At 41.4% G+C, this 21,746-nt stretch overlaps 1 protein-coding gene across 2 annotated transcripts in view; it reads right to left on the reverse strand.

Moving 5' to 3' along the window:
* Nucleotides 1-16,486: 16,486 nt before the first annotated feature.
* Nucleotides 16,487-21,746, reverse strand: part of DCAF8 (DDB1 and CUL4 associated factor 8) — a 58,384-nt gene continuing 53,124 nt past the window's right edge. For both annotated transcript variants that reach the window (XM_040332875.1, XM_040332874.1), the window contains one exon: nt 16,487-19,091. In XM_040332875.1, coding sequence (XP_040188809.1) covers nt 18,978-19,091 — 114 coding nt within the window. In that variant the 3' untranslated portion in view covers nt 16,487-18,977. The remainder of the gene's footprint in view (nt 19,092-21,746) is intronic.

A 21,746-nucleotide genomic window follows, 5' to 3' on the forward strand; every position in this document is an offset into this window, starting at 1 on the left:
GAATACATCTCAGGTAATATCAGCATGGATGGCAGATCTCAAGTAATATCAACATGGATAGCAGCCATGGAATCCGATGTAAGAAAAACAAAACATAGTGTTTCTCCGCAATAACCAATATAACATTTAATAGTGAAAATACACTTACATAAAAAGCACTATATCCAGTGCTTTTTATGTAAGTGTATTTTCACTATTAAATGTTATATTGGTTATTGCGGAGAAACACTATGTTTTGTTTTTCTTACATCGGATTCCATGGCTGCTATCCATGTTGATATTACTTGAGATCTGCCATCCATGCTGATATTACCTGAGATGTATTCCTTTCCTGCTTGGATTATGCTGTTACATGCCTGGGATTGACCCTTATGGGAAAGCGATTTTTTATTATCAGTGAGGTGAGCGGCCATTGTTACTATTGGTGGAGGTCTCCTGTTAACCCACGCTATATCACCTGCATGCCTCATATTGTCAGTCACTTATAAGAGAATCACCTGGATGATCTTTATTTGGACTTTTCCTCTAGCGCTGCACTATCTACTTTACATTGACTCTTAAGGAATTTATAAATTGAATCCTAGTGCATAGCTGCTGATTCTGTTTTACCTGTATATTGCGCTGATTTTTTTACTATTTCATATATATATATATATCCTTTATAACAGTTTCAATTGATTTGTCAAAGGGAAACCTAATACTATACAAAGCCGATTATTATAATAAAAGGTTATTAAAAAGAAAACAAAATTAAAATATAAAACGTGAGCAAGAAATAAAAAAAAAAATAAAAAAAACACACAAACCAAATACTAAACGGTAATATGATGGCGATTGGACGCCGCTTCCCCATCCCCCAAGAGATTCCAATGCACAGCTAGGCCGGAACGCAGATTACGTAGGATATATTTTTAATTGCATCCCTCCAAAATTAAAATGACAAAACTAATAACCATCTTTATTTTCGAGTAAATATGCGGCAATTAACAATCTGAAGGCGAAGCTGCTCTTTGCTTTGAGAAACATTTAATTGCAGGGCTCTTATGGGGATTACCAAGAGGGTTGTGCAATTACAAGGAAACGCAGAAAGAAAAATAAGGAAATATTACAATTTAGATGAGAGGTGACAAGAGGCAGGAAAAGCGGAGGACTCTTCCTATTGGACGGTTGGTATTGTAGATTTGTTTTCTCCGCTAAGCAGAATTTTGCATAGCGAGAATTAATTTAAGTTCCTGTAAAACAACCTTGTCTGGTTGATTGTTCTACGCAATTGTACAATTTTCAGCTTTATAAAACACAATGACTTGTTGGAAAATGTTGAATGCCTCAACGACTCCTCCCTTTATTTTTAAATCCCAAAGAAAAGATTACTTCTGCTCCCCTAAATAAATGGTTAGGTTACCCAATAGGTAAAGACCGGTGGGCCAAGTCAGCCATTGGCTTTTTATAGGGGTTGGATGCTCCAACTGAATTTGGACCCGCCACCTGGACAGAATTTGGACCCTGCCACCTGGACAGAATTTGGACCCTGCCACCTGGACAGAATTTCGACCCTGCCACCTGGACAGAATTTCGACCCTGCCACCTGGGAGGCTTGGGTGTTCCAGTTATTCCTGTTACATTCTCCACAATATAAAAATAAATTATATAACCCAGAAAGGGTGAAGGGAAACTCCATTATGGGCACAGCAGGTGTGCAGACTCGGGAACTCGGCCTAGAAATAGTGGGAACCCCTCATAATGGGTTACAACAGGTGTGCAGACACAAAAATGCAAGACGGGGATGGTGCAAATCCTTCATAATGGGCACAGCAGGTGTGCATATACAGGAACTCAACCCAGCAAATGAGGGAAACTCCTCATTATAGGTGTGCAGCCCCGGGAACTCATAGTATAAACAGTGGGAACCCCTCATAATGGTGGGGTTAAGGTTTCCACTTGAAGACTAAGGCTAGGACTCAGGAATTGGAACAGGGACCCCCCCCCAGAGGTCAAAAGGTGGGTTCCTAGAGGTCAAAGATCACGAGGCATGGCTGACCCACACCCAAAGTGTACCGCCTACCCTAACCCAGGTGTGAAGAGCCAGTAACTCAGCACAGGGAGGGGGAGAACTCCTCATAATTGGCACAGCAGGAGGTGCAAACCTAGAAACTCATAGTAGAAATTGTGGGAACCCCTAATAATGGGTAGAAAAGGTGTGCAGACCCACAAACTCAACACAGGCATGGTGGAAATCCTTCATTGTGGACACAGCAGGTGTGCATATCCAGGAACTCAACCTAGAAAATGAGAGCCCATCATAATAGGCACAATAGGTGTGCAGACCCAGAAACCGATAGTAGAATTAGTGGGAACCCTTCATAATGGGTACAACAGGTGTGCAACCCAAAAAAAACACAGGGATGGTAGAAACCAATGCTAATGGGCATAGCAGACCCAGGAACATGGGGCAGCAATGGGGAGGGGGGGGACCCCTCAGAATAGGCACATCCCAGATGTGCAGACCCAGTAACTCAGCACTCAGAAGGTAGGAGCTCCTCATAATGGGCACAGCAAGTATACAAACCCAGGAACTTAGCATTTAGAAGGATGGAGCCCCTCATAATGGGCACAGAAAGTATACAGACACAGGAACTTAGCATTTAGAAGGTTGGAGCCCCCTCATAATGGGCACAGTAGGATGTACAGACCCGGGAACTCAGCATTTGGACGGTGGGAAGGCCCTCATAATGGGCAAAGTAGGTGTACAGACCTGGGAACTTGGCATTTAGAAGGCGAGAAACCCCCATAATGAACACAGTAGTTATACAGACCCAAGAACTCGACACAGGGATCTCACCCAAGAGAGACATGGGACGATAAGGGCATTTAAACCAAACACGGAAGGCTCTGGATAACCTAGGACTAAAATCGGGTCTATTAAGAAATGACCATCTGAACCCCCAACCTTGAACCTAATGATGGGGTCTAGACCATTTTCCAGCTCCACCACTTAAACCCTGAAACGTAAGCTTGTAATACACCTGTTACAGCAGGAACATGTGATCTATTGGCGTATTCGGTAGCAGATGCTGCGGTACGGCCCCCACTGTTTGTATAATCTATGGTGAATCAGCAGAAGACACTTGCGAACACAAGCAGCATTGATTGAAAGGAGGCACCAGTAGCTCACGGCCAAAACACGGAAGGGGGGGGTTGTGAAACAGAAGGATTCAGTATTGTTCAGTGTGGAGCCAATCACCCACTCCTATTGTTGTGTGCTGTTGCTCAGTTTGCCAAGGGCCAGAGGAAAAATAAATTTCTGTACTATCACTGCTTTTTTTTTTTTTTTTTTCAATCTGCTGGGAGGGAGCCTATGGCGTTCTTCATGTTGTGTTTGTTCTTGCTGTTTTGTATTATTATTTTTTTTTTTTCATTTTAATGTTGTCGTTTACCGCCGCCTGGATCCGCTCTTCCTCTGCAAAGAGACTAAAGCCGTTAAATCCTTATCTTACATGAAGAGGGGACAATTCGTCCCCCTCCCGTGTGGGGAGCCTTTTTTTATGATAAAGCCGTCAATGCAGTGAGCCGGTTTGTTTTGGATTAAAGGGAGCCTGCCAGGGTATAAATACAGGAGGAATTGCAGAATTCATTTTTTTTTTCAAGGAGCGGCATCAAGACCACTAATCGTTCCAGGAGATCAGCAATGGAAGCTTCCATATTGTAGACAGTACTGTTTTTTGTGAAGGTCCTTGTTAATGTGTCACTGAGGATTGCACGTCCCAAAGGGTTCTAGGTCAGGCTCATCCACTACTCTGTGAAGCACTGACCTGGAGAAAATATTGAGGACAAGGTTTTCCTACTACCAATGGTCTCCATGACATCAACACACCAGCCTTTCTCAACCAGGGTTGCTAGAAGCTCTTTGAGCTGTGGCCAATTGACCGTCGATCTGATGGTGCCCACATTGTTTTGGATAGACCACCACTTGGTGGAGCCAAGCGGCACAAAGAATATTTTGGTCACCACTGCAGGAAGGGCATTCTTCTGTTAAAAAAAATAAAATTTCGCCTGAAAATTTGTTCAATGGGTTCTTCTGGTTGAGAAATGCTGTAATAAACATTTGACCCTATGGCACAAAATGGCTCCCTACCCTAAAATAAGGACACTAAGATTAATAGCCCAGGCGGATCAGTTATTTTAATTACTTGCAACATTAATTTTTTTTTCCTGAATTTCAGGAGCCTTATGGTGTTCCTGAAGCAGAGTTGTACCCATAATATCTGCTTTACTGAATTATTGTAATGAAATATCTTTAAAATTATCACATGGCCTGATGCAAGCGGTACAAAAATTCTAATTTTTTGACAAATTTTATTAAAACAAAAATTGGTCTAATTTTAAAGGCAAGCATATGGGTGTGATGTCAAAGTTGGGTATTTCGATGTGGCATTTATGAATTCATCATGGTGGTATGACGGACTTAAATACATAGTTGTTTTTTTTACCCACCTTAAAAAGTTGGTCACGCTGCAAGAAAGAGGAATATTATTGCACTGGTATTTATGGGCTTAACAGCCCCTGTATAAAGACTCCTGAATTCTCCGTAAAATGTAAGGACTGATGAATACGATTGATAGAGAACCAAAATTAACCTGTGACAGTGTAAAGAAAAAAAAAATTAATTCCTATGACACGTTTATACTAAACTACAGCAAAAACTTGCTTTCACTTCCTACCTTGCCAGATTAAAGCTATTTTCTTATTGGCTGCTATAATTTAGCGTATAAATGTAAATTAGGATTTACAGCTTTTCTTCATAACCCATATTAACCTTATTCACTAAAAGCTGATCATCAAAAAAAAAAAAAAGAAAAAAGAAAACCGGGATAAATGAGTAATGAAGGTCTACCCCTAATGTGTATTTGTTCTGTGCCTTCTAAACCGATAGACTCTAGACTGTTTTTTTTTATATATATATCTGGACAGCTTAGCTTCCTCTGCCGTTCTGAAGGGCATCCCATAACTCTGCTACCTAACACTTAACCTAAAGCGAAAACGGGTCGTTTCATTTTCTTTGCTGTGAAAATGAAATTATGGGGGCTCGTCCGGAAAAAAAAATACTTGGGGGCTCGCCCGGGAAAAAGGAAATACTTGGGGGCTCGCCCGGGAAAAAGGAATACTTGGGGGCTCGCCCGGGAAAAAGAAATACTTGGGGGCTCGCCCGGGAAAAAGAAATACTTGGGGGCTCGCCCGGGAAAAAGAAATACTTGGGGGCTCGCCCGGGAAAAAGAAATACTTGGGGGCTCGCCCGGGAAAAAGAAATACTTGGGGGCTCGTCCGGGATTGGAACGTAAAACATCTTAAAAAGGGGAAAAAAATATTCCTATGCTCTCTAGGGCTGGTAGACAACATCAGTAAACTGAAATAAATAAATAAATGGTATAAAATAAAAGCTTTAAGAACTCCTTAGTGCCCACATACATCTGAAATGTAGATAGTATTCCGATTACAAGTCTTGTACGAAACCTGTCACCACAGAAGTTGCCTTTTCCAAGCACCGACATCTTCAAAGGGTCATCAAATCATGTCCCAAAGCACAAATATAGCATTAACAGTAGTAGATTCTGGAGAAATCAACAACAAGAAAGTGAATATACAAAATGCAGGGTAGCCCACAAATAATTAAAGCTTAAAATATATATATATTTATTACTAAAAAAGGGACATTTTCCCATCTTAATCTGAGCTTAGGGGTCCCTTAAGGTATCATTTTAACACACCAACCACCGATAAATCAATATAAAACCATGTTCATTCTTACATGGCAAGTTAAAAAAATAAAAAAAAACACAGCAAAGACTAATTTAGAAGGTGGATAGGGCCTACACCGAAAATGTTATGCCGCGTACACACGATCATTTTTCGGCATGAAAAAAAAAAATGTGGTTTTTCAGCATGTCCAAAAAACAAAGTTTTCCCAACTTCATTATTAAAACGACGTTGCCTACACACCATCGTTTTAAAAACGATCTAGCAAAGCGCGGTGACGTACAACGGCACTATAAAAGGAGAAGTTCCATTCGCCTTTGGGCTGCTTTAGCTGATTTCCCGTTAGTAAAAGACGATTTGCGCTTTTCTGTCGGTTACAGCGTGATGAATGTGCTTACTCCATTATAAACGGGTAGTTTTACCAGAACGAGCGCTCCCGTCTCATAACTTGCTTCTGAGCATGCACGGGTTTTTTACGTCGTTTTAGCCCACACACAACCATTTTTTTTTACAACCCAAAAAAACGACATGGTTTAAAACGACGTTTAAAAATGCAGCATGTTCGAAAAAAAATGTAATGATGTGTAGCCCACACACGATCATTTTAACCACTTAAGCCCCGGACCATTTTGTTGCTAAATGCCCAGGCCAGGTTTTGCGATTCGGCACTGCGTCGCTTTAACAGAAAATTGCGCGGTCGTGCGACGTGGCTCTCAAACAAAATTGGCGTCCTTTTTTCCCCCACAAATAGAGCTTTCTTTTGGTGGTATTTGATCACCTCTGCGGTTTTTATTTTTTGCGCTATAAACAAAAATAGAGCGCCAATTTTGAAAAAAATGCAATATTTTTTACTTTTTGCTATAATAAATATCCCCCAAAAACATATATAAAAATGTTTTTTTTCCTCAGTTTAGGCCGATGCGTATTCTTCTACATATTTTTGGTAACAAAAAAAATCGCAATAAGCGTTTATCGATTGGTTTGCGCAAAATTTATAGCGTTTACAAAATAGGGGATAGTTTTATTGCATTTTTATTAATAATTTTTTTTTTTTTACTACTAATGGCGGCGATCAGCGATTTTTTTTCGTGACTGCGACATTATGGCGGACACTTCTGACAATTTTGACACATTTTTGGGACCATTGTCATTTTCACAGCAAAAAATGCATTTAAATTGCATTGTTTATTGTGAAAATGACAGTTGCAGTTTGGGAGTTAACCACAGGGGGCGCTGTAGGAGTTAGGGTTCACCTAGTGTGTGTTTACAACTGTAGGGGGGTGTGGCTGTAGGTGTGACGTCATCGATCGAGTCTCCCTATAAAAGGGATCACTCGATCGATGCGCCGCCACAGTGAAGCACGGGGAAGCCGTGTTTACATACGGCTCTCCCCGTTCTTCAGCTCCGGGGAGCGATCGCGAGGGGGCGGCTATAAACGAATAGCCACACCGTCGTCCCGGATCGGTTTTTTCATGCCGAAAAATGATCGCGTGTACGCGGCATAAATCTTTGCCTGAAAAGGTGAACAGGAGGACCTGACCTGAAAAATTTAAATCTTTGCTTGTTATTTTAAATGCTGCGCAGGTTTTTTTATTGCTGTATCACATAATACGATCATCAAGCCCTGTTAACAGGGTACGAAATGTGTCCAAAAGCGGCAAAACGCTATAGAAATCCCTCATTTTCATTAAGCACAAAGCCTAAAAAAGGCCTCGACCTAAAAATGGAGTGGAAATTTTTACAAGTGGCCTTCAATACTTGAAACCATTCTGAATATAAAACTTCAGTCTTAAAACAGCCATTTCCCTTAGATAGATGTTTTTGAATATGGTCGCTGCCTACGGAAAAAGCCATATAAAAAAAAAAGAAGATTTAAAACAAAATGACCTTAAAAATTAACTATTTTCTGTAGTGAAAGTTTAAAAAAAAGTCTTACAAATCCCCCTAACCTCCCCCCCCCCCTATCTGTTCAGTGTTATTTCGCCCAAATTCATCATTTTAAGAGGCGTGAATATTTTTGGATTCCCATTAGCTCTTTCCCAGCACCCAACGCGACCGTGTTAACTGTGTGTACATATATATTATAAATATATGTATATTAAATATACTAAATGTTTCTCTTGCTGTTTAGTGTTAATTTATTGCCAAGCTATTGGACTTGAGATGAAAGAATTGTGGTTTTCTATATGAAAAAAAAAAAGAAAAATATTACACGATCTATTAAAAATAAAGTGAATAAAAAGGAGGAAAAAGATATTTTTAAATATGACTATAAAATATATATTTGTACGGTGCTGTAATTGTGTGGAGATAAATTCATAAATAAAGAATATATTGTATAATATGTTTTGAGCAGCAAACAAATGAAAAAAAAAAAAATTGAACATAATATATTGCAAAGGATATACTACAGAACTATTTTAAATCTTCTGAATATTTAAAAGACTGAATCATAATATCTCACCTCCCACTTTCGAGAAGTTCTGTATCTCCGTGTTAGGATTGTAAGATATGGACACATTTTTGAACACCATTTTTTATTTTTTTTCCTGAAATAACTTCCAACTTCGATATCGTGCTTCTACTAAGAATCACACCATTAGTAACTCCGTGCTATCAGGATTTATAGATTGTGCGAATCTCAGTTCAAATTTTCATGCCTACATTTTAGGAGAAATTTTTTATTTCTTTTTAAAAACGCACACAAAATGTGGGCGTTCTGGAAACCAATGGCTGGATTCAGATACGGCGCCGCATCTTTAAGGCGGCGTATCGTATTTACGCTACACCGCCTTAAAGCGGGAGTTCAAACCAATTCCTTTTTTTTTTTCCCTTAGCTTCCTGCTCGTTTTGTCTAGGGGAATCGGCTATTTGTAGTAAAATATGAGCAGTACTTACCCATTTTCGAGCAGCATCTTCTTCCGTCGCTTCCGGGTATGGGTCTTCGGGAGCGGGCGTTCCTTCTTGATTGACAGTCTTCCGAGAGGCTTCCGACGGTCGCATCCATCGCGTCACTCGTAGCCGAAAGAAGCCGAACGTCGGTGCGGCTCTATACTGCGCCTGCGCACCGACGTTCGGCTTCTTTCGAAAAATCGTGACGCAATGGATGCGACCGTCGGAAGCCTCTCGGAAGACTGTCAATCAAGAAGGAAAGCCCATTCCCGCAGCCCATACCCGGAAGCGACGGAGAGGATGCATCTCGTAAACGGGTAAGTACGGATCATATTTTAAAACAATTTGCCGATTCCCCTAGACAAAACGAGCAGGAATCTAAGGGGAAAAGTGCCCTCTAAGGGTGAACCTCTGCTTTAAGTCAGAGAGGCAAGTACTGTATTCACAAAGCACTTGCCTCCTAACTTACGGCGGCGTAGCGTAAATGGGGCCGGCGTAAGCGCGCCTAATTCAAATGAGGATGGGGGGGGCGTGTTTTAATGTTTGGTGACCCGACGTGATTGACGTTTTTTTACGAACGGCGCATGCGCCGTCCGTGTACATATTACAGTGTGCATTGCTCCAAATTACTCCGTAAGGACGTCATTGGTTTCGACGTGAACGTAAATTACGTCCAGCCCCATTCACGGACGACTTACGCAAACGACGTAAAATTTTCAAATTTCGACGCTGGAACAACGGCCATACTTAACATTGGCTACGCCACCTAGGGGGCAGCTTTATCTTTACGCAGCGTATCTCTTACGGAAATGGTGCATCTTTACTGCGACAGGCAAGCGTACGTTCGTGAATCGGCGTATCTAGTCATTTACATATTCTACGCCGAAATCAACAGAAGCACCACCTAGCGGCCAGCCGAAAAATTGCACCCTAAGATACGACGGCGCAGACCGTCGTATCTTAGCTAGGTTTAAGTGTATCTCAGTTTGAGCATACACTTAAACTTAGGACGGGCTTAGATTCGGAGTTACGTTGGCGTATCTAGTGATACGCCGGCGTAACTCTTTGTGAATCCGGCCCAAAATGTGGGCGTTCTGGAAACCAAGTCACTAATCTCTCTCCAACGATGTTGCTTTTAAATTGACTGTTGAGCGGCGGTTTAGGCTACACCATATTACATTTGGGATCATGGTTTTTAAATTCACTTGCACACTGTTATTGTCGTTTGGGTATCTCCCACTATTACAGCATTAATAAAGATATAAAATATAAAAAAAGGAGAGATTTCTTAAAACCTTATCAAGAAGAAAAACAAAAATGTGAAGCTAGAACTTATAAAACAGCATTTTGCACTGATCATTTACAGATAACTTCCATCAAAAGTCCACTGTTGCTAGACTTTGTTTAGAAAAAATAAATAAAAAAATAAATTTAAAAAAAGTGAAAAAAATGATATATATTGTTAGAAGACAAAGGAAAGTGAATACAAAAAAAAATCCCATGCTTTGCTTTTGCATTCTACTGAAAATGTAAGGAAGAAAAACAAAAAAATACAAAAAGTAATTGTGCTACTAAATAAAGTTTATTGTATTGAATATAAGTGCTGACTCTTGTCTATGTTGCATTGGGCTGTTATGTATTGGTATTTAAATGGGTTGAACTGGCTCGCCAAAAAAAGGGACTAGACATTGAACCACAATCAAGTGGTTCCTAGATTTTTTATATATATATATATATTTTTTTATTATTATTACACATATACACACACACACACAATGTCCAAATTGGGCCCAAAGTGTTAATATTTTGTGTGGCCGCCATTATTTTGCCTTAAAGCGGTAGTTCCCCCTCAAAAAAATTGTTACCCTTAGATTGAGGCTCGTTTTGTCTAGGGGAATCGGCTAGTTGTTTTAAAATCGAAGCTTTACTTACCGTTGTAGAGAGCGATCTTCTCCACCACTTCCGGGTATGGTCTTCGGGTCTGGGCGTTCCTTCTTGATTGACAGGCTTCCGACGGTCGCATCCATGGCGTCACGAGTAGCCGAAAGTCGGCGCGGCTCTATACGGCGCCTGCGCACCGACGTTCGGCTACTTTCGGAAAATCGTGACGCGATAGATGCGACCGTCGGAAGCCTGTCAATCAAGAAGGAACGCCCAGACCCGAAGACCATACCCGGAAGTGGCGGAGAAGATCGCTCTCTACAACGGTAAGTACTGCTTCGATTTTAAAACAACTAGCCGATTCCCCTAGACAAAACGAGCATCAATCTAAGGGTAACAATTTTTTGGAGGGGGAACTACCGCTTTAACCCTCTTGGGCACGGAGGTCACCAGAGCTTCACAGGTTGCCACTGAAGTCCTCTTCCCCTCCTCCATGATGACATCACAGAGCGGGTGGATGTTGAAGACCTTGCGCTCCTCCACCTTCTGTTTGAGGACGTCCCACAGATGCTCAATAGGGTTTAGGTCTGGAGACATGCTTGGCCAGTCCATCACCTTTACCCTCAGCTTCTTTAGCAAGGCAGTGGTGGTCTTGGAGGTGTGTTTGGGGTTGTTCTGTTGGAATACTGCCCTGCGGCCCAGTCTCTGAAGGGAGGGGATCATGCTCCACTTCAGTATGTCACAGTACATGTTGGCATTCATGGCTCTCTGATCTGTAGCTCCCCAGTGCCGGCAGCACTAATGTAGCCCCAGACCATGACACTCCTACCACCATGCCTGACTGTAGGCAAGACACACTTGTCTTTGTCCTCCTCACCTGGTTGCCGCCACACACGCCTGACACCAAATACGTTTATCTTGGTCTCATCAGACCACAGGACACGGTTCCAGTAATCCATGTCCTTAGTCTGCTTGTCATCAGCAAAACTATTTGTGGGTTTTCTTGTGCATCATCTTTAGAAGAGGCTTCCTTCTGGGACGACAGTCATGCAAACCAATTTGATGCAGTGTGCAGCGTATGGTTTGAGCACCGACAGGCTGACCCCCGACCCCTTCACCCTCTGCAGCAATGCTGGCAGCACTCATACGTCTATTTCCCAAAGACAACCTCTGGATATGACGCTGAGCACGTGACCTCAACTTCTTTGGTGGACCATGGCGAGGCCTGTTTGAGTTAAATCTGTTTTTTTACACCGCTGTATGGTCTTAGCCACCGTGCAGCAGCTCAGTTTCAGGGGCTCTGCAATCTTCTTATAGCCTAGACCAGGGGTCTCCAAACTTTTCAAACCAAGGGCCACTTTTATTTCCCTTTAGACTTTACGAGGGCCGGATTGTGGCCAGCAGGGGAAGAAAATGTCACGGGCCCGGCACCAGTGAGGACAAATATGGCCTCAGGGTTGGTGGTCAATAGGAGGAGGAGTATTCCCCCTTCATTGGTATCGGTGGATAATATAGTGCCCCATTGTGGGTGTCAGTGGGAGGAATAGAGCCTTATATCAGTGGGAGGAATTTTGCCCCCAAGGGCCTGATAAAGGCTAGCAAAGGGCCACATCTGGCCCTCGGGCCACAGTTTGGAGACCCCTGGCCTAGACCAATGATATGCAATTAGCGGACCTCCAGCTGTTACAAAACTACAATTCCCATGAGGCATTGCAAGACTCTGGCAGCCACAAACATGACACCCAGAGGCAGAGGCATGATGGGACTTGTAGTTTTGCAACAGCTGGAGGTCCGCTAATTGCATATCCCTGGCCTAGACCATCTTTATTTAGAGCAACAATTATTTGCCATGAGGTGCCATATTGAACTTCCAGTGACCAGTATGAGAGAGTGAGAGCGATAACACCAAATTTAACACACCTGCTCCCCGTTCACACCTGAGACCTTGTAACACTAACGAGTCACATGACACCGGGGAGGGAAAATGGCCAATTGGGCCCAATTTGAACATTTTTACTTAGGGGTGTACTCACGTTTGTTGCCAGCGGTTTAGACATGAATGGCTGTGTGTTGAGTTATTTTGAGGGGGACAGCAAATGTACACTGTCATACAAGCTGTACACTCACTACACAACATTGTGTAATTTCTCCAGTGTTGTCGCATGAAAAGATAGAAGAAAATATTTACAAAAATGTGAGAGGTGTACTCACTATTGCGAGATCCTGTATATCTCTATCTCTCGGTCTATGTGGTCTTATATAAAATGTATTTTATCTACACAACTGTCTAGCCGGGGTCCTAGGTATATGTGTGTAAGTGCTACAGGGATAATCTGCCCATCAACACACAAAATGAGACCGGAGGGCATGTAAAAAAAAAAAAAAAGAAGCAGATCAGGCTGCCATACTCGCTTTTCCCAGAGCTGTCCACTACAGGACCTGATTTTTCACCACAAGGTGTCCTCATCCTTCTGAATTAAACAGCACTGGGTGTCATTCAACCCAGAAGACTGAGGAGATGCAGTGAGTGCAGTACATCATGGGCTGGCCAATAAGAAATGCCATCATGGTTTAAAAAACAAAACAAAAACAAAACAAAAACCTACACCAAGGGTGCGAAGGACTAAGCCTGGAAAAAAAAAACAACCCAAAGTGTGCTTGCTTGACTGTATGTCTCCCAGGACAGCTTTCCATTGAAAGAAGACTGAAAGAAGAAGAGAGGAAGGAAGGAGGACCCTGGTACAACCTATGATCAGCCCAAAGCAGAAGGGTGTTAAAAAAAATAAAAAAAAATAAAAAAGGTATAAGAAATAAAATAAACAAAATCTACAGCAAGGGTGCCGAGGATCAAAGGGTCACTAAAGGATTTTTTTTTTTAGCTAAATAGCTTCCTTTACCTTACTGCAGTCCTGGTTTCATGTCCTCATTGTTCGTTGTTGCTGCAATCCTTCTCTGTCCTGAACACTTCCTGGTTGTCCGTTTCCTGATGAAAAAAGTCATGGGGGCTTTCTCTCTGTGGTCACAAATCAAGGAGGTGTGATGACTGTGTGTCTAAAACCCCTCAGCACCAATCAGTTTCGTTTTACAAACCATCACTGCCCTGTATTGGCTCTGTACATCACAAAAACAGGAAACAGCATGCAAAAAACGAAACTGAAACTGTAGGTACATTATATCAGGGCTCGACAAATCCCGGGCGCCAGGTCGCCATGGCGACTAGAAATGGTGTCCTGGCGACTTGGCTTGGAAGGTGGGCAAAAAGTGGGTGCCATCTGGTGGTGAGCCGTTGGTATTACAAGTTATTACCACCAGATGTGAGCTGGCGCCATCTGGTGGTGGCCGTTGGTATTAAAAGTTAAGCATTACAAGTTAAACAGCAATTCTAATGTCATTTTTCACTGCCATCTTCTTCCCTCTAATTAGAACCCCCAAACATTATATATATTTTTTATCCTAACACCCTAGAGAATACAATGGCGATCGTTGCAATACTTTCTGTCACGCCGTATTTGCGCAGCGGTCTTACAAGCGCACTTTTTTGGGAAAAAATTACACTTTAATTAAAAAAGACAACAGTAAAGTTATCTCCATTTTTTTTTCATATTATGAAAGATAATGTTACGCCGAGTAAATTCATACCAAACATGTCACGCTTCAAAATTGCGTCCGCTCGTGGAATGCCGACAAACTTTTACCCTTTAAAATCTTCATAGGCGACGTTTAAAAAATTCTACAGGTTGCATGTTTTGAGTTACAGAGGAGGTCTAGGGCTAGAATTATTGCTCTCGCTCTACCAATCGCGGCGATACCTCACGTGTGTGGTTTGAACACCGTTTACATATGCGGGCGCTGCTCACGTATGTGTTCGCTTCTGCGCGCAAGCTCGTCGGGACGGGGTCCGTTTTCTGGCTCCTAACTTTTTTAGCCTAGATTCCAAGCAAATTTGTCAAACCCTGCATTATATGATTGATTTTTATCTATTTGTAATCATTTTTAAAAAGGAATCGGTTAACTATTATGTCTCTATACCCTGTAAACAATCATTTCAGCAAAAAAAAAAAAAAATTCCTTTACAACTCCTCAAAGCCTGGAGTTAGTCTTAAAGAAACAAAAAAGAAAGAAAAAAAAAAGGACTTGATGAATACATCTAACATAGCTCTTTAAAAGAAAAGAACAAACCCAAAACTTCATTAATTTACCTTATTGCATTTATTTCTATATAATATATAATATTCATTTGTTTTAAACTTAACAATTTGCAACTTCATAAACATCCAGCTCGATATTCAGATTAATAAAACAGGTGATAAAGCAAAAGACATTTTACTGCCTCAAACCCCTCAAAATTTGCTTCAGTCTGAATTTTAAATTTTTAATAAATGCAAATGTTTTTTTTTTTTTGTTTTTTTTTAGGGGGGGGTGGGGATTTTTTTTATTTTTTAAACTTTAATGTTTTTTTTATTTATTTATTTTTTTAAATAGAAGTTGAATGAAAACTATTGAAGAAAAAAAACAAAAACAAAAAAAAAACATCAAAAGTGCAAACAATCGCATTTAGTATATACAACGTCCTGCAAAGTGGCTGAGGGATCTCTGGATGATGGCTCAAGTACCAGGTTGCACAAGTGTCTCTTGAGCGGCGGCGATCGGCCATTTGTGATAAATGGTGGATGAGTTTCGGAGTATGAAACATTCAAAAATTACTAATAAATACTTTGGGTTAAATAAAAAAAAAAAATATTAAATAAGGAAAAATTTTTTTTTCCTATTTACTAGTTATTTCAGATTGGGCATTTTAGGACCATAACGTATCTACTTAATGCAAAAACAATCCCTCTTAAATTTAGCGAACACCCAACGTGGGGGAAGTTATTTTGGGAGATGAACCAACATGTAGACAATCGATTTCCTAGGAGGAAAAATTTGAGACCTGTAGAAATTTTGATTCAACCAACGTTGGCCAACAGACGCTCTAGTATGCTTGGCCAACAGACGCTCTAGTAGACCTAGTGGACTCCAAGTCTTCGGCTTTAGAAGGCAGGGAAGATAGAGCTCACAAGACAGCACAATCTTTTTAGGGTCATCCCAAACTGGAGCATTACAGTTCACCCAAGGTTAGTGACCATTTTGTGAAAGCCACCAAATGCTTGGCCAACAGATATCAAGACGCTCTAGTAAACCTAGTGGACTCCATTGCAATACAAAGTCTTCGGCTTTAGAAGGCAGGGATGACATATTGAGCTCACAAGATGGCAAAATCTTTTTAGGGTTAACCCAAACTGGAGCATTACAACTTCACCCAAGGTTAGTGACCATTTTGTGAAAGCCACCAAATGCTTGGCCAACAGATATCAAGACGCTCTAGTAGACCTAGTGGACTCCATTGCAATAAAAAGCCTTTGGCTTTAGAAGGCAGGGAAGATAGACCTATTGAGCTCACAAGATGGCAAAATCTTTTTAGGGTTAACCCAAACTGGAGAATTACAGTTCACCCAAGGTTAGTGACCATTTTGTGAAAGCAACCAAATGCTTGGCCAACAGATATCAAGACGCTCTAGTAGACCTAGTGGACTCCATTGCAATACAAAGTCTTCAGCTTTAGAAGGCAGGGATGACATATTGAGCTCACAAGATGGCAAAATCTTTTTAGGGTTAACCCAAACTGGAGCATTACAGTTCACCCAAGGTTAGTGACCATTTTGTGAAAGCAACCAAATGCTTGGCCAACAGATATCAAGACGCTCTAGTAGACCTAGTGGACTCCATTGCAATACAAAGTCTTCAGCTTTAGAAGGCAGGGAAGACATATTGAGCTCACAAGATGGCAAAATCTTTTTAGGGTTAATCCAAACTGGAGAATTACAGTTCACCCAAGGTTAGTGACCATTTTGTGAAAGCCACCAAATGCTTGCCAACAGCAGATATCCAATAAAAATGTAATTTAGGAAAGAAGAAAACTTATTTTTTTTCCTACCAACTCAAAAAAGTCTTGAGATTGGGTATTTTATGGTCAAAGCTAATCTACTCAAAGCAAAAACAATCCCTCTTGAATTTAGCGAACACCCAACGTGGGAAGTTATTTTGTGAGCCGAACCAACATCTGGACACATTGGTTTTGTAAGAGGAAAATTTTAAGAGGATAACAAACGGTAGAATTATGGTTCGCCCAATGTTGACAGTTTTGTGAAAGCCTCCAAATACTTGGCCAACAGCAGACATCCAATAAAAATGTATTTAAGGAAATAAAATGGTTATTTTTTTTTCTCTTTACTCATACTAGTCTTTTCAGATTGGCCATTTCACGGTCATAGCTGATCTACTCAAAAGCAAAAACAATCCCTCTTGAATTCAGTGAACACCCCAATAGGTGAAGCCATTTTGTAAGCTCAACCAACACCCAGACAATCTGTTTCCGAAGAGGACAATTTTAAGAGAACACAATGGTAGAATTATGGTTCACCCAATGTTGACAATTTTGTGAAAGCCACCAAATACTTGGCCAACAGACATCAAGACGCTTTAGTAGACCTAGTGGACTCCACTGCAATAAAAAAAGTCTTTGGCTTTAGAAGGCAGGGAAGATAGTCCTATTGAGCTCACAAGATGGCAAAATCTTTTCAGGGTTAATCCAAACTGGAGAATTACAGTTCACCCAAGGTTAGTGACCATTTTGTGAAAGCCACCAAATGCTTGCCAACAGCAGATATCCAATAAAAATGTAGTTTAGGAAATACAACATTTTTTTCCTACCAACTCAAAATAGTCTTGAAGTTGGGTATTTTATGGTCAAAGCTACTCAAAAGCAAAAACAAAATCGCTCTTGAATTTAGCGAACACCCAACGTGGGAAGTTATTTTGAAAGCCAAGCCAACATCTGGACAAATTGGTTTCGTAGGAGGAAAATTTTAACAAACGGTAGAATTATGGTTCGCCCAATGCTGTTGACAATTTTGTGAAAGCCAAATAGTACTTGGCCAACAGCAGACATCCAATAAAAATGTATTTAAGGAAATAAAATGGTTATTTTTTTCTCTTTACTCATACTAGTCTTTTCAGATTGGGCATTTCACGGTCATAGTTGATCTACTCAAAAGCAAAAACAATCCCTCTTGAATTCAGTTAACACCCCAATGGGGGAAGCCATTTTGTGAGCTCAACCAACACCCAGACAATCTGTTTCTGAAGAGGAAATATTTAAGAGAACAAAAAATAAATGGTAGAATTATGTTAACAATTTTGTGAAAGCCACCAAATACTTGGCCAACAGCAGACATCCAATAAAAATGTAATGTAGAAAATATTTTATGGCCATAGCTGATCTACTCAAAGCAAAAACCATCCCTCTCGAATTTAGCAAAACACCTAATGAAGTAACCTATTTTTCGAGCTGAACCAATATCTGGACAAGTCGGTTACCCATGAGAAAAATCTTAAGAGAACAAACTGTAGAATAATGCTTCACCCAACGTTGGTGCCAATTTTCTAGAAGCCACCAAATGCTTGGCCAACAGTAGACGTCAGGAAGCTCTAGTAGACCAAGTGGATTCCCATTGCAACAAAAGGTCTTCGGCTTTAGAAGGTTGGAAAGATGGACATATTGGCTCACAAGATAGCGCAATCTTTTTGAGGGTTAACCGTGCACCAAAATTAGGACCAAAATTTAGGTCAACAATGGAAGAAATGTGGGCTTGATTTCACGATGAATTACACGAGGAACAAATGGAGAATTTGAACTTTTTATGAGCCAAAGAATCGGCACACGGCTTAATTATTTTTAAGACTCAACAAAGTTGGGGTGGATGAAAAAAAAAAAATAATAAAAAAATAGCTGGTGTAAATCTGCAGGACCATCAATTAGGAAGATTAAGAGACACGCAGAAAGGATGGAGGAGGAAAAATTAGCTGGCTTAAGATGGCTGCTTTTCTCAAAAAAATAAAATAAAAAAAAGAACAAAAGAAAAACACAAAGATTTTACTTACAAAAATAATCCTCTCTCTCCAACCCTCAACTTTCCATGTTTTTTTAAGTTTTTTTAAATTTTTTCTAAATTTCAAAAGTCCTTTCTTTACTCTTGGTGCCAAACAGTCTCAGCTGCTGGTAATAGAAGAAACGTGTAGATTGAAGGGTTCGTAGGATGCTGAGAACATGGGTTTCTGGCGTTGGGGGCACCGTCTTTTTTATTTTATTTTTTACACATGAAAGTCGGTAAATCCAAAGTGCAAATTTGCCAAGCAGAGTGCCCGCTCTCCAGGAGAAAGAAACAAGACTGAAGAGGAAAAGCATTTTGTTTTTCTTTGACTATAGTCCTAGAACTGTAATAAAAAGCTGAAAAAATGTCTATTAAGTAGAGCATTGCCCTCCACTCTCTGGAGGGAGAAAAGGAGGGAGATGGGGAAGCTCCACGCCAAAGGAAAAAGTGGGATTTGTTGGGGGGGGGGGGGTAGGGGGCTGCTCATGATGGGATGCACTGTACTCGATCGGGACCTTCTTCGTCGTCGTCAGAGCTGTCGGAGGTGCTGGGGGAGTCATCAGATTCGTTCTCACCTGTGGCTTGGTCTCTTCTCCTCTGCAGGAAAAAAAATAAAAATAAAAATCATGAGCAAGTAAAAAGGGTAAGACAAGGGATAAATAATGGTGGGAAACATCCATCTATGCAAAAAATTGTATTAGGCAAGATAACACCTGGACACTACCGTTCGCACCATAAACACATCACATGTAGAGCGCAGGGCATCCACGCAACTTTGCTCCTCTCTCCTGCTTGAGGATTCACCAGTCGGTTTCAAACTACCAAGACTAATTCGAATTTGACTGGTGTCTGCAGGACTCAAAAATAAATGGGCCCATGGTCTGCTACACTGCAGCATACACAAATATACTCTGTACATAGTAGTATAGATGGTCCACCTCCACCCGATAAACCCATCATTCTGAGAAAGCTAGGAAAGAGCTGAACAGGATGCCCTCTCTCTGCGCCAATGCAGCAGGAACCACCAGCAGTTGGCTGACTGTAACATGGAGAAAAATTGTGTAAAATAAAACCCAAGGCAGAAAACGACTTGAACTTTCACTGCATTGTTCATTTAAAAAACACAAGAGACTCCATCTTGCTTGCGATGTTTCCCGTGTCCTTCACAAAACACAGACTAAGCTTACCTAAAATATTCTCTCTCTCCTGCTTTCTAAAGGCTTTAGTTTCGCAACTATTAGGCATAGCCGATGACATCGAAATTGTGACACTGTATTTGCTAGAAACATCTCGCACCATGCCATTTCTTAATAAATATAGTGCGAGTGGAGGAAAAGCTGATAAACGGCCCTTCATATTTACACTGTGATCAGTTGCGATTGGACACAGCTGACCATGTGGTAAAGAGCCTACGTCAAATGCCCTGTACACACGACCGGAAATTCCATCTGGGAAAAAAAAAAAAAGGCGGGTTTCCCAACAGGCTTGCCCTGAAAAGCCATGTAGACACACGGCCACACAAAAACCCACCGTTTTTTTGAATGGCAAGAACGCGGTGACGTCATCGACGACGAGCCAGTGTCTCGTCACATTCAATTCCATTGCCGCCATCTTGCTACACCCCAGGCTAACGTTGTATGCATGCGTCAAAGTGTTATCGAGCATGCACGGTTTTTCCTACCCTGCAGGTAAGCATACAGACGACTGGTTTTCTCGGCAGGAAACACTCTTCCGTGAATACCGACGGGAAGAGAGCAGGTTCTCCATTTTCCCGTCGGTATCCCCGGCTGTTTTCCTGACGGGAAAACTGCTAGGGAGCATACACACGGCCGGGATTCCGGGGCCAAATGTTCTCCTGGCAGTTTTCGTGCCGGGAAAACCGGTCGTGTGTACGAGGCTATAGGCTCTTTACCAAGAACGAAGATGTGGTGTGTCAGACTAACATACCCCACCCACCGATCATGACGCCCAGTCAGGATAACAGAACCACTTTTCGGCTGTCATTCTGCTATACGGCGGGTGGAAAGTGGTAAACTCTGCTTTGTTTATTTATTTTTTAACCACTTCTCGACCGCCTCATGTAGATATATGTCGGCAGAATGGCACGGACAGGCACATCAAAGTACCTGTACGTGCCTGCCTAGACGTGGGTCCGATTGGGACCCCCCCTGCTACATGCGGCGGTCGGATCCCCTCGGGGAGCGATCCGGGACGACGGCGCGGCTATTTGTTTATAGCCGCTCCGTCGCGATCGCTCCCCGGAGCTGAAGAACGGGGAGAGCCGTATGTAAACACGGTTTCCCCGTGCTTCACTGTTGCGGAGTATCGATCGAGTCATCCCTTATATAAGGGAGACTCGATCGATGACGCCAGTCCTACAGCCACACCCCCCTACAGTTGTAAACACACACAAAGTGAACACTAACTCCTACAGCGCCCCCTGTGGTTAACTCCCAAACTGCAACTGTCATTTTCACAATAAACAATGCAATTTAAATGCATTTTTTGCTGTGAAAATGACAGTGGTCCCAAAAATGTGTCAAAATTGTCCGAAGTGTCCGCCATAATGTCGCAGCCACGAAAAAAAATCGCTGATCGCCGCCATTAGTAGTAAAAAAAAAAAAAAATTAATAAAAATGCAATAAAACTATCCCCTATTTTATAAACGCTATAAATTTTGCGCAAACCAATCGATAAACGCTTATTCGTTTACCTATTTTTGGTAAAAAAAAAAATCGCAATACGTATCGGCCTAAACTGAGAAAAAAAATGTTTTAGATATGTTTTTGGGGGATATTTATTATAGTAAAAAATATTGCATTTTTTTCAAAATTGTCGCTCTATTTTTGTTTATAACGCAAAAAATTAAAACCGCAGAGGTGATCAAATACCACCAAAAGGAAGCTCTATTTGTGGGGAAAAAAGGACACCAATTTTGTTTGGGAGCCACGTCGCACGACCGCGCAATTGTCTGTTAAAGCGACGCAGTGCCGAATTGTAAAAACCCCTTGGGGTCATTTAGCTGCATTTTGGTCCAGTCCTTAAGTGGTTAAATGGGCTTCAGGTTGATTCCCTAATGTGTTAGTATGATAATAATATGTGGATCATACTAGGACAGAACTACCTGTCAAAAAAGCCCTCCAGCGCCGAGCGGTCACAGCTTCCAGCGCATAATCTTTGTCCAGTCTTCCTTCCAAGTTCATGCTCTCCAGCCTCCTTCGATGGCAAGGCTGCGATGACGTCACACCTATG

This window comes from Rana temporaria, chromosome 13 (genome assembly GCF_905171775.1).
Source record: "Rana temporaria chromosome 13, aRanTem1.1, whole genome shotgun sequence".
Lineage (NCBI taxonomy): Eukaryota > Metazoa > Chordata > Amphibia > Anura > Ranidae > Rana > Rana temporaria.